The sequence below is a fragment of the Charadrius vociferus genome, unplaced genomic scaffold, assembly GCF_000708025.1.
Source record: "Charadrius vociferus isolate BGI_N301 unplaced genomic scaffold, ASM70802v2 scaffold259, whole genome shotgun sequence".
Classification (NCBI taxonomy): domain Eukaryota; kingdom Metazoa; phylum Chordata; class Aves; order Charadriiformes; family Charadriidae; genus Charadrius; species Charadrius vociferus.
Genome location: NW_009661368.1, coordinates 2,173,691 through 2,187,680, shown reverse-complemented (window position 1 = coordinate 2,187,680; position 13,990 = coordinate 2,173,691). Strand labels below are relative to the sequence as shown.

At 40.6% G+C, this 13,990-nt stretch overlaps 1 protein-coding gene across 1 annotated transcript; it reads left to right on the top strand.

Annotated features, from left to right (window-relative positions):
- The first annotated feature begins 194 nt into the window (after window positions 1–194).
- Window positions 195–8,224, top strand: LOC104293941 (1,25-dihydroxyvitamin D(3) 24-hydroxylase, mitochondrial). The gene is made up of 10 exons (XM_009893496.1): window positions 195–286; window positions 997–1,093; window positions 2,322–2,413; window positions 3,214–3,325; window positions 4,726–4,871; window positions 5,199–5,365; window positions 5,554–5,632; window positions 6,060–6,254; window positions 6,364–6,475; window positions 8,169–8,224. The coding sequence occupies exons 1-10, from the start codon at window positions 242–244 to the stop codon at window positions 8,222–8,224; spliced, it is 1,101 nt and encodes a 366-aa protein (XP_009891798.1). The 5' UTR covers window positions 195–241.
- Window positions 8,225–13,990: the final 5,766 nt, after the last annotated feature.

The window sequence follows — 13,990 nt, the reverse complement described above, 5'->3', positions numbered from 1 at the left end:
AGGTGCAGGGAGGGCAGGGCGGGGGGGCGGTGGGAGCTGGTGCGGGCCAAGGCGGTTTCCGAGGGGTCCCGGAGATGCTGGAGTTGTTGCACATGCTGCGGGTTTGGGGTTGGGTTTGTTTGTGTTTTTTTCTTCTTTCTTTCTTCTTTAAGCCCCTCTCTTTTCAATCTGGCTGTGTTTCATTCAATCTAGGGAAGGAAAGGACTGGCAGAGGGTAAGAAGTGCCTTTCAAAAGAAATTAATGAAACCCAGGGAAGTTGCGAAACTGGATACCACAATCAATGAGGTACGCTGCTTTGAGAAACTCTTTCCCACTCCCCTGGAAACCTGCAAAATAAAAGCAGATCAAGTGATCCGGTTTACCTGGATAGCTGTTGACCTGCTCTACAGTGGCAAAACTATTAGTTAATACTCAGAAATCATTCAGGGAATAATAAGTACAAACTGATTATCAGGGTCTGACCAACAGCGAGACCACACAGAAACTTGTAGTTGAGATTGTCTGTCTCCACAGAATAATAAGGTGATTCCACAGTGCTACAGGCTCCTGCAAACACGGGTTTTGCTTATTTTTCCTGCATTCAGTGTTTTTCTGCCTTTACTCCTTCATTCCTATATTCCTCCTGTCAGGGAACACCTCCCGCCTTAACTTCTGTGTTCCTCATTGAATGTGAGGAGCATCTGTGATAAACAGCTTAATCCTCCTTCTTGTGAAACTCCAGCATTATCCCAGTGTCAGACTGAAGCATTTCATCCCTGTGGAGGAAAGCTCAGTTTGTTGAAATACAAGCAGTAATAGTACGAGGGTCATGTATAATCCATACGTTAACACAGGGGGAAATTGTCTTGTTGAAAGAGCAGGAAACATAAGTATTCCTCTCTCAGGTGAGATCGTTACCTATTTAAAAGACAATTGAAGTGTTAAATTACACAGGATTTTTATGAGTTGATGTCATTTTATTCCCTTCTTTTGTCTCTCTTGTCTCCACCACTTAGGTCCTGGAGGATTTCATGCACAGAATAGATGATGTTTGTAACCACAACGGGCAAATGGAAGATGTCTATTCAGAATTCAACAAATGGTCATTTGAAAGTAAGTTGGGTTTGAGAATGGTATGCATTTCGTACCTGCCATGGCATTTTAGTTTAAATACGATCAGTGATGGCAGCGTAGGCTGATTATTTCCAAACTATCAGCTACAATTCCATGGAAATTGGGTTTCAGAAAAGCCAGAGGACTATCAGTAGTCCCCTGCAAAATTCATCAACAGCTATACAAACTCTTCTGTCTGGTTACCTATGTGGCTTGTGAAAAAATTCAATAATAGTGACTTATAAATCTGAAACTTGGGGGAATCACAATGCATTTATCTAGAGTGGGATCAGATAGTACATGACCATTCTTGTCCATCTGATATTTGTTAATTATAAGCAGCACAATATCAATTAAATGATCTAATAACAGTGAAAAAGTATTTATTGTAGAGAAGGGTTGGAAAATCCCATTTAAAATGTTTATATTGGGATTGAGAAGCACTGGAATAAGTTACCAAGACAGGAACCTCCATCTTTTGAAACTTTTCAGAGTACAGTAAGGAAACATCTGCCAGGAATGACTTAGGGCAGAGGAACTATCACTGGTTCCCAACAAGGAGCGATGGTTGGGTGTAGAGCTTAACTGAATGGGCTCTGCCAGACCTGTCTGCTCTCGGCTGGCTCATCTCAGCAACCTGTGTACTGAGTTCCTGAAAGTGTTTTTTTTTTCTGCTGTCAGTGGTGATGGCTGCTTTTGGAAAGGGAGAAATAGGAAATAACAGCTTTTTTTTTAAAAAAAAAAAAAAGAAAAGAAAAAGGCAAGTGGAAAGAGGTGGAAACTTGTGGAGTGTGGGAGTGTGGGATGCTGCCAGTGTTTGCACGTGTTTTCTAGCTGTGGAAAGGGCTAGGAGATGCTGGACTAGATGGCCTCTTCAGGACCTGTTTTCCGGTGACTCAGTTCTCTTCAGTAGCTTTACTGAATAGCTTACTTGCCAAATATGCCAGCCCTGCTTGGCAGGATGATCTGCTGCTCATGTGAGGGGATCAGTGGTGATTCTTATTGGTGAAGAAAGTGCTGCTGTCAGGGCAGCTCAGCTTGATACGCTGCTACTTGGGTCTGAGGCAAACGTTCAGGAGGTGTTTCGAAGGGCTGTTCTCACAGGTGTGTATCATAGAACAGAGACAATTTTTCAGAAAGATAATACAAGCCATTCCTTGACAATAAATGGTGGACACCATGCACCCTTTCGTTTGTATTATTTAATGACAATATTGCTTAACAACAGGTATCTGCCTGGTGCTGTATGGAAAGAGGTTTGGACTCCTACAGCAGGATGTAGAAGAAGAAAGTTTGAACTTCATCAAGGCTGTGAAAACGGTATGGAAGAGTCTTTACTGGGGCTGTAGTGATTTTCTACCACTACTACTAATGAGAGGGCACCAGTTTAACTGGGTCACCTGAAAAAAGAAACTCAGGCTTCTGTGCTACATGTGTACTGGCAGCCTTGCACACCCAAGGCGACACTTAGATGTGCAATGCTAGTACTGACCATCTGACTGTCCCATTATGAAATGCTTAAATCTGTGGGGGGAAAATCCTGTATAGACAGCAGGGTAAACCTGAAAATATAGTTGTCAGGTTGGTTGGTTAACTTTCTTCTCCTTCTGAGACACCTGTTGTGAAACTCTGCTGTTTCTTGGGTGGGACTCTTGGAGTTGTGTGGGATTATGCAAATATGCTGGATTTGGAGGTTAGTCATTCCTGCAAGCACACCTGCTGTGTATTTTGCTGCAACGTGGACACCGGTGACACATATCTGCCTAATTTTAGCCATCTAAAAGATAGGTGTCTAGCCTAGCCTAGTTTTTTAGCTTCATCTGTTGTCAAGGGAGAGACAGGCACTGCCAAAGGGTGGCTTGTGCCATTCTAAAACAGGTGCCTAAAATAAATAGGATGAATCACACGCTGGGGAAGCCTCCTACCATCCACTGGCTGTCCCTAATTTTTAGCTGGTTATGGTCTATGGAGGTTGAGACCCATCCTTTCTGTCCAGGATAGAAAATGTGCCAGAATCTTGACTTCCTGAAAATTGCCTCCTATTTTACAGTCTAATTTTGGTCAGAGATGGCAAGTATATAGATTAAAGAAAGACTTCAAAAACTCTTTCTCCACCACAGATGATGGCTACTTTTGGAATGATGATGGTGACCCCCGTGGAACTTCACAAGGGTCTGAACACAAAAGTCTGGCAAGCTCATACTAAAGCATGGGATGATATATTTAAAACAGGTTATTGTTTTAAACACAATTTCTCTCCTTTCCCTTCATCTCTGTTTCCTACTTGGTGGAATTAACTTTCTTCATACTTGCTACTGCCCAACGCTGCTGTTAATTGCTGCCTTCAGCACAGATTGAGACACCTCTGCTGCAGCTAACCACAAACCTATTCCAGGCATGGCAGCACTGCTTTCTTATGACTAACACTTGGGGCTGGTTGTGCGGCAATGCCCAGTCCCCAAGGAAGCCCCAGAAATTTGGGAGCCAGCAATGTCATGAGTCCAGTTTAATCTGTCAAAAAAGTAAACAGCCAGAAAGTGTATCATCTCTGTAAAGGCAAGGTGTATGAGTGAGAAAAGGGACCTCCCTCAAAGGGACCTCAGAGGGAGTTTTTTCTTGAGAAACAAGAATTTTACATGCAACAAAAGCCTGTTTGCTAAAAATAAAAAGACACAATAGGGTTTTTGAACAACTTGGAATGTAGTTGTAAGTCTTAAAAACAGAAGCAATTTAAATCATAAGGTACAGTTTGGCTTTTTGACAACATTTTCTGTCTATTTAAGATGAATTGGCCTTCAAGGTTACAAAAATTACTCTTAACTCCGGATATGAAGTTAAGTTCATATTTTTCAATATTTTGCTAGGCAGTGACAGTTATAGCTAAAGAATAAGAAAGGTTTTGGCACTTGAATAATTGTAACACTGAGTGATATATTTGTCTTAGGTATTTGAGTTCTTGATACTTCAGGACTTTAGGTCATGCCAGCTACACATGCACTTATTTTATTGTTTTTTAGTTTATGGGTTTTAGGAAAGACACTTTAAACCAGTTTTATTCTGAAAAACCAGTCTGACACCTTCACTTGACATGAAAAGCTCCTTACCAGGAACTGGTCTTAACAATTGGGATATTCATGAGAAAGGGTGGGCAAAATCTAGTTCTTTATATTTAGAAAAAAAATCATGTAGAAATTTGGCATCTATTTTTGTCTTCCCTTAGTAAATCAAAGGCATAAATTTCCCTTCGGGGAGTTTGAGTGCTAAGTCTCTTTGATTTTAACGCCTTGATCCCCTTTGAAAATCCAAGCTAATAAATTTTACACACTTGTATTTCTGTTTGCTAAATGTATCACTCAACGCATCACTGATTTCCTTTCCTAATTTAAGAAAGCAGAATTCTTAGTAGTTTGCAGGAGCTCCTTCTGTTCAGAAGTGATTTTTGTGACTGAGGTTTTTGTCTAAAAAGTGAAAATACCATTATTTATTCAGTATTTGCTCACTGCTTGAAAAAAGCACACAGCTTGGTATCTTCTGTCAAAATCCTGCATGTGAGACATATTTTTATTTTTATAGTATTTTTATAGTATTTTTAGTGATTTTCCATTAATTACCTCCTGCTCCTCCCTCCTCAGCCAAGCATTCAATTGACTGTCGACTGGAAAAACACTCTGCAAACCCTCAGGAGGATTTCCTGTGTGACATCTATTCTGGAGGACAACTTTCCAAGAAGGAGCTGTACGCTGCCATCGCAGAGCTCCAGATTGCCGGAGTTGAAACGGTAAACCTGACTTTCCGAGAGCCTGTTAAAATTAGCATCCTTCCAACTCCCTGCTTTCTTCCATAACCTAACCATCACGACAGCCGGGAGTGAGCTAATCCTGCAGTTGCTTTGGTGGCCTAAGTGCAAGTGAATTTTTACCTGAAGTCACTAGATTCTTTCCTCTGTTCATTACTCCTAGAGAACAACTGGGATGGTTTATAACCCCTTAGGTCTACAAAATACCATAAGGCAGTGACCAGCTGTAAACGATGCTTTGAACTTTTGGCAACTTCTTGTTTCTGTCACCACAAATGGAGGTCTTACATTTTTTTTGGTTTGTTTCAGACGGCCAATAGTTTACTGTGGGCTTTGTATAACATTTCACGCAATCCAAATGTTCAGCAGAAGCTTTTCCAGGAAATACAAAGTGTTTTGGCTGCTAATAAGAGTCCAAGTGCTGAGAACTTGAAGAATATGCCTTACCTAAAAGCATGCCTGAAAGAATCTATGAGGTAAAATTCTCAAATAATTTGCAAAAAAGGAAAATTATCACAAAATTTTTTACCAACTAGTGTGTACTAGGGAGAAGGAATTTTCTAGTATATATAATTTTGTTCACCTTGTCGGTTAAGGTAAACTAAGATAGATACAGGAAGAAAAAATGCTGGAAATTGAACCCATTTTGTTTCTTTCACTGTAGATTAACACCGTCGGTGCCATTTACCACTCGCACCATCGACACAGAAATGGTTCTGGGAGATTATGTACTGCCCAAAGGGGTAAGTCAATTAATTTAGCTTACTATGGTATTTTGCCATTGATTAACTGTCCTGTAAACCACTGAAGTTGGTCATATTTCAGTCTCCAAAATGCCATTGCCAAAGGACAAGTCCCAGGATATAGAATGAGGAATTCACACCAAGAATTCCCATAAACTGAAAACGATACCTGCCCGCACTTCTGTTGGATTTAGACAAAAATATTTTGGTGTGCAATTTCAAAAAATTTTTTCAAACTTTCCCATGGTTTTCTGAGGAAACTATGATGTTTTCTGCGTTTGAATTAATCTTCAGAGAATTACATGACATCTTCCAAAGAAACTGCCTTGCCTTTACTGTTGCATTATTTCTTTCCATCAACAAGCTGATTCACTTGGTAGCTCTAAGCCAATTGGTAATGAGACTCCTTTTATTGCTTTGTTTATAGACCGTACTAATGATAAACAGCCATGCCCTGGGTTGCAATGAAGAGTACTTTAATGGCTGGACGCAGTTTAAACCAGAGCGCTGGTTTCAGAAGAACTTAATAAATCCTTTTTCTCATGTTCCGTTTGGCATTGGGAAGAGGATGTGCATCGGGCGCCGCGTAGCGGAGCTACAGCTTCACTTGGCCCTTTGCTGGGTAAATACTCTAAAGCGGCATTCTGTACACAGTGCCTGGCTCTTCCACATTTACCCTAATCAGGAGATCTAGAAGGCAAAGCATGCTAACTAAAGTGTTTCTCTTTCAGCTCATTCGCAAATACCGAATTGTAGCAACTGACAACAAACCGGTAGAAACGCTCCATTCAGGAATACTGATTCCCAGCCGGGAGCTTCCCATTGCATTTCACAGACGACAAGGTACGTGCGTGGGGGTCTCCTGAGTACATGAGACTTTTCTTTGGACCTCATTCAGAATTTTCATACAACTGTGAGTGTAAGAGAACAGATGTTTTTCTAAGCTTTATTCTCACAGTGTGAGATTTATTAAATGCCATCATGCTTCATTACTCTTAACAGAAAATATTCTATGTACCAAGAAGACAAATTTTGTACGGCTTGTGGCTCTGAAGTTAGGTCTCTAGTTTTAAACTCCAAGACAGCCTGTCTTCTGTGTGTGATGCAGATCAGAAATGGGGAAACCAAAATGTTTATACTGCTGGAGAAAATAATAGTCATTATTTTGTTATAATATAACTTCTCCACTGCATTTCTAGAAGATATTTCCTGAAAAATAGCACTTGATTTTAAGCATCAATGTACATATTAAAAAGAAAATGCCCTAGTGAAGGAACAGTACACCAGTGGACTACAGAGTTTAGATAAAAAAACTTGATTTTAGGCAGAATGACAAAAAAGAGAAATATCTATTTGCAATGTTGCAACTTCTTACACATTTTTGGTTTAAAAAAATTGAATGTAAGATTTTTCTCTGCTCACAAGCTTATACAAATAAGATAACAAAAATAGTTTATCTGCATAAAAATCTAAATTGGAAATCCAAGACTGTGACCTAGAATTAAGTCCTGAAATTAGAAATCAAGTGACATTTGAATATTGTGGGGGATATTTTTTTGCCAGCCAACACCACAGGAAAAAAATCACCCAGTGTAATCTGAGTAAGGGTTCTAACTCCTTTAACTGAAGTTGGTTTAGTGCTGTTTGCTTTTAAATAATTGATCACTATATAGATTCTTTTTCTCTTTAATACAGATTGCGGAAAATAAATGACAACTCTGCTGCTGCCTTCTCTGAAAAAGATATCCATCGATTGGGAAAGTCAAAGCCTGGGGTAACCAGTGGAGAAACGGCAACACATGTCCCTTGGACAATTGCTGAGCCAGAAATAGTACCAAGAAAAGCTCCCATACTGTTTTATTGGAAAAATGTGGTTAGTTAGTTCAGCTGTACTTAGCAATGTTAAAAGGAAAGAAAAATACCATGCATGTTCATATACCTATGCAAATATACTGATTTAGTGCAGCTGGGGGACTGTACGGGATAGAGCTTGATAATGAGCTGCGGAGCGTTATGTATAGTTCTTGTTAGTGCACAGTGAAATTATTATAGCCTCAAGCTGTTCAAGAGGCTAGCTTGGAAAGAGCTGGTTTCCAGTTTGTGGGTACCGTATAGGATACCTGAGGGAACAACAGTTACGGCTGAACTGGCCCTGTTAGCTCAGAGTTGAAGAGCTTAAGGGAAAAGAAACTCGCTTAGTCCTTATCAAATTACCAATGCCATGGGTAAAACTGAGAAGTAAGGTGGCAGTCTGTAATAAGGCTAATGACAGGGCTTAAAAATTAGGGCAATTAAAGTTAAAGAAGTATAGTTTCCCTAATGTTATTCACTTCCTTAATAAAAGGGAAATGAGGACAAAGGTATATAACAGGATTTATTCCTCATGCCTGCATAGTGCTTTGATTTGAACAGATGCAATACTGTGCCTGCCACATACTCTGCTCATGCCCGCAGAGTTTCATGCCTTCAACTCCCAGACGAGCCATCCTATCACACCTTTATTGTAAAGCCTGAGTGGTCTTTTCTTGCATGAAAGGCCTTATCCGTGAACGGAATCACTGGAATCCTATGGGTTCTGCCACTATTAAATGATGATTATCCTAACAGGATAGTTACTTCATCATGTGAGTAGCGTAAAATGTATGTTTCAAAGAACCACAGGAAATAAGGATCCTAAACATTTCGAAGAGGTCTATTTCTTGTGGAGATTTCAATACCTGTATCTAAAGGTTAAAGCTGTCACTGCCCTGCATGTAATACTGTATGTTAGCTATTATGGTCACCAGTGCTTTATTCCCCATGATGCAGATTCAAATACAGGTTTATATATATAACCATGAATGGTTATTTTATTTTTTTTACATTCTGACATGATACAAGTTCTTAGCATTTTTGGTCTGTCTCCTACAGGTTTTTTTGTTTGTTTTCCTCTGCTGTTATACTCAGACATGTAAATGTAGCCATATTACAATGTGTAAAGCAATTTGTTACCTGAATGTTTCTAGTCAATTTGGTAATAGTCAATTTTGTAATAAAAAAAAATTTTCAATTTTTTTTCTATAAATAGTCTTCCATAGTTTATTACAAAGTCTTTGCAGCATTACAAAAGTCCTGTCTCTCATGGTAACTTCTTGCAAAAAAGTTGCTGTGGAACTTTCATCCCTCTGCGTAATATCCTCAACGGGCTTGAACTTGAAATTCTACAAAATCAGGTTACTTTAATTCAACAGTGAAAAACTTCTGCTTTACAATACCCCCAAGTTGCTTGATTGTGTGCTGTGATGACTCCCTACCTGGGGAGCTGTTTGCCAAGCCCCGCTCCCCGCGGGAGGGTACGGTGGGCACTGCCCGGCACCCGGCAGCCCCGGCGAGGCAGACCCTGGCTTAGCAGGGATGGAGGAGTTTAGCCCTGCAGTGCAGAGCTTTGATGCCCATCTCCTTTTGTGCCATTAATCTTGCCATTCCTTCAATCCAGGCTAGCCCTAGGATTCGGGAATGTATTAAATCCATGCCCGCAGCCCCTTTCCCTCTGTATAATCCCATCAGACCTCAGTGAATGCTGGTGATGGGATCTGCATCCATAGCACAGTCTGAACACGTTTCTCCCCCACATGCACCAGTACTGAGATCTCCAGGCGTGGGATTGTTACATTTCTCTACCATTATGACAAGATAAAATCAATATAAAGATTTGAGGAAGGATGAAAATAGTTTGAGCCTTTGCAGGATCAAAAGAAATGATGTCTATTAAAAAAAGCCTTCCACCCAGCACCGTGACTGACAGCCTGATGGTTACGCAAAGAGCAAATCTGACAGTTATCAAAACCATGCCATCTTTGCCAAGTCAAGGCTGCCTCCGGCGGAGTGAATGATGCTGTACAAAAAAACGTACAGCACTGTGTGAGAATATCGCTTTTCTGAAAATCATACTGCAATGTGTGCTTTCGAGTGACTGCAGCTTGTGCTGCTGAAACCACTCCGACAGAGCGGTGGGTCCCGCAGCCCGGGAAGGTGGGCTGGGAGAGCATGGGTGCTCGCCCCATCTGCGGGGGGCTCTGGCGGCTCCTGCTCAGGTGCAAGACTTTGGGGGGAAATCTGCCCAAGCTGCGACAATAACACATACTAAGTTTCTTCTTATAGTATTATAAACTAATGTTACCCCATTACAGCCAATGGAGTGGTGCCAATGTGGAACAAGTGTTAACAGAAAGTCAGGACTATTGTTCAATTCCAGGCATATCACATTGCTCGCAAATGTTCCGATGATTTAACTTTTAAAGACAACCAAAGGGAAGAGGTGTTATCTGGTTGAACTGACCTTGACAGCCTAGTTATCAGCTGTTTCGAAATCCTTTATTGCTTCTGTATAGTAAATCACAGGTTCATGCTTACTGGACTGATTATTTTCACTGTTTAAATTTAGAGGACTCAAAGATCTATACAAGTGTTGCTCTGAGTAAGGTTTTGACCAAGTCTATACAAGCCGAGGCACAAATGTGTGCTGTCTCCTGGGTTTCTCAAAGTACAATGACCGCTGACCTGGAAAATTTTGTTCCGGAAGCTTTGTAGATTTTCAAGTTCCTGAAGTTTTCAAAGAACTTCATTAATCTGCTACCTCAAAGTACATGTCCAAAGCAATTTGCCTAGGAAACAGGTAATTATCAAACTACAAAGACAATGAATGACCAAGCCAGACTTGCACATTAAGAAATCCAGATGGCTTTCTTTTTCTCGTATTTCAGAAGTATGAAAAACAGCATGATGCTTCTGAGATTAATAAATGTCTATGAAACCTTTCGCCTATGGTCAGCTGGATAAATTCAGTTCAGTTCTTTGCTTCTTTGAAATGATTTGCTCATTCAGAATTACTTATTAAAAAGATAATGGCAACACTACTTCCCTGTTATCATTTCCTACAGTTACTCCTCAGAGGAAGATAGTTGGATCGTAAAATGAATGGAATTAATTGGCCTCCACATTAACTTTCTCAACAAGGAAGTGAAGGTTTACATATCCAAAAGGAAGTTAATTCTGTTCAGGCTTTAGGCATGTTAGTGGGAAAGAGATAGAAAAAGTTGGAGCCAACTAATCTGCGCTTTTTTTACGAGTAAAGAATGTCAGTTTTCAGGACTGACAATCTGGCATTTTTCATACATGTTCTGTTCATTATAAGCTGGCTGTTAGGTCCTATGCTCTGACTCACTCTCCGCGTACACCTTTCACTGCCCTGATTAGATGACAGATAATGTGTTCTAGTTTGTCTTCTTCCGCTCTAGGAAGGATCTTTGTTTTCAACAACTAGAGGTAGAATCCATGTCTGCATCCCTGCTGACTTTAACTGATGGGGCAAAATAATTCAAGCTCTGAAAAATTAATTCTGCAAAATGTTGATAGCTAAGGTTCATTTCAGAATAAATTTTAGGAGAACAACTCAGCACGCACTTAATTTTAAATATGTGCAACATTGTATTGACCTCAGTGGAACTGCATGTGTATGTGTGGGGTTTTTAATGCATCGTCGCTTTTTGTAAAAGGAGAAAGTTTAACAATTCCCAGCATGTCTTTTGTGGCACACATATCCAAAAGTCAAGTAAGGGTTGTAGCTTTAGAAGAAAAAGCAGCCTTTTTACATCAGATAATTGAAACAAAGGGCCTATTGAGGTTGGAACTACAAGCAGTCTCATTAATCTCTTACCTTGGATGCGTGTGCTCTTCTGATAACCTGTGGATTGATATACTGTGGTGTGGGTGGCTGCATTCAAAATTTTTTTATGTGTCCTTCCAGGCATGGCTTGGGAAAAAGTATGAATATTACATTACGAAACGGAGCATTATGCTTATTCCCTTACATTTATTCTTGGGTATTTTTGAGTATCAGCTTTCAAGAAAGTAAAAAACAGAGATGCTAAATTGTTTTGTCCCAGAAGGAGCAGACGTCCTGGCCTTTCAGGCCATACTGCCGACTCTCCGCTCTCCTGTACCGTAGCGCAGGGCTGCACTCCCGCTGCCTTAAATCCCTTCCGCACACCGTGGTATAAACCAGGAATGTGTTTGTTGACACTGAGAAATGTAAACTAACACGAAACTGGTATCAGCGACTAGAGAATCAGTACAGTTCTTTGGGCAGGGAAGCGAGACTGGTACGGATGGAGACCGCACTTGGGACCTGGTTCATCGTTACAGTGTATGTTTTTCAAGACAGCCCAACTCTCCGTGTGAATATTACTGTTCGCTTTCTTGTTTGTTTATCCAAAAGTGCATTAACACGTTATAGAATACCTATCTGGACCCTAACTTCCATATTCCTATATTCTTCTTTGCTAGCAGAGGAAGGACTACATTGACTTTGATCTCCTGTCCACAGTTTTTGTCTCAGCTGTGTGATCGGTAGCCTGTGGCTTTGGAACAACATCAAAAGTTAAACTTAAGCTATGGTATTTGGATCCAGAAGGAGTTTTAGAAAGCTTTACGTTGTGGGGTTTGGATGGAACTGAACAGTTATGGAGCAATCCTCCTCCTGACACGGACAGCAGCAATGAGACTTCTTTATGAGACAAAATATTTTTCTCCAAGGGACAATGTCAAAACAAGTGTGGAATGGAATGCATTTTATAATCAGGGCAAATTATACTTGACTTTCTTGGGCATGTTCCTCTCGACAAGTTCGAACTCTTTGCCTCTAATTGTTAAGTGTGTTGAATGAACTCCAGGCACCTCGTGTCGGAGGAGAAGGGAAGGCAGGGGAGGCAGCAGCTGGCAGGGAGCACAACAGGGCAATAAAGGGGAACTCTGAGTACGAGAGTTACTCCTGGTCTTCCCAAATTGGTATACATGTTTATACTTTACCCCCTGCTATCAACCTAGGTGCCCAGAAACTTGATAGTAAATCAAACAAATCACATCTGATTCATCCTGCTGTTGAACTGTGTTCCACATAAAAGCAGGAGATAGGAGAGAAGCAGGGGAACGGTGCAGGTCTTGCTTACCTTGAACTAAAGGGTACCCTCACTGCCGGATGGACTTCCAGCAGCAGGGAGCTGGCTCAAGGCGAAGAAAGGAAAAATGTTCTCTGAATTTAATGGAAATGGTGGAAGGAAGGCTTTGAAAAACTCATACTTCAGGCAGGATAGGTTGCGCTTATCTAGACTTTCAAGTTCCCACAAAAAAGCCCTCGTTGTTATCTCAGTTATACCAATGGAAGTCACAAATAGTTTTGCAGATGAGGTCAATGCCTGAATCAAGCTCGGTCCCATTTGGTGCGGGGCAAAGGTACCCACATATCTCATCAGGGGTCAGCCAAGAGCCAGCTCAATCCATGGGCAAAGGCCATCCACAGTCCTAAAACTGGGAGCTGCTTTGGTGGCTCTGCAGGAACATTCAACCACGGGCTGCAGATACCGCTGCACTTTGCCAACGCACTCATTATGTTGAGGTTGCAGATTGATAGGATTTCACTGGCTGTCCTACCACAAAGCACAGGAGAAGGCCTCCGCTAGGATCCAAATTTTAGTAATGTTAAATGGAGCCTGCAGAGCATAAGTAGAACAAGGAAGAATTTGGGCGTAAGATTCTGGGCAGGAAGACATTAAGATAGTTGGGTTCACACACATCTTTTGCTCGGTTGAGGAGATGCCAAGTTTTGGTACTCCAGAATGATCCTGTCTTCCCTCTGGCTATGTTTGAAAGTCAGAGCAATAGAAAAGAAAAGCTTTAAATATACATTGCTCCTGTGACACACACATTCAGTATCTCATTTCAATGCAAGCAAAAAGCTTCAGAGCACACTCCACACCAAAAAAAAAGCAACAAACCAACCAACCAAACAAAAACCCCAAAACCCAAAGAACAAAACAGGAGATACCTTGTATGCAGCCACTGAACACACTGATATAAGTTTCTCAAGTAACTGGACACACTGGACATATTAAATTCTTATTGGGAGCTTCCACTGTAGTTTCTCCCTTTTAATAAGTGTACAAGAGGTAGGAATGCCACAGAAAGGTGAGTTTAGTCATTATAGACTAAACCCCAGAGCAGCTTTGATTTTCTACCTGATGGAAGCAGGCTGTGCAGCTTGCAGAATTGTGAAATCTTTAAAAAACTTTAAAGAACACGAAATTAACTGATCCTTTCAAAAAGAAAAAACAAAAAACCAAACCTTCACATACTTGCATTGCTAATGATATCTGGTCCACAGCAATATAACTTTACTATATTAAACAGCATACTAATTCTGGGTGCTAACTGTAATTTCTAGCTTTGAAAAAATAGACATTTTTCTGCTTTAAAACTAAATTGAAACCAATGCTCTGTTTAAATATTTTTAGAAGATGATACAGACGTATTTTGTCATAACAG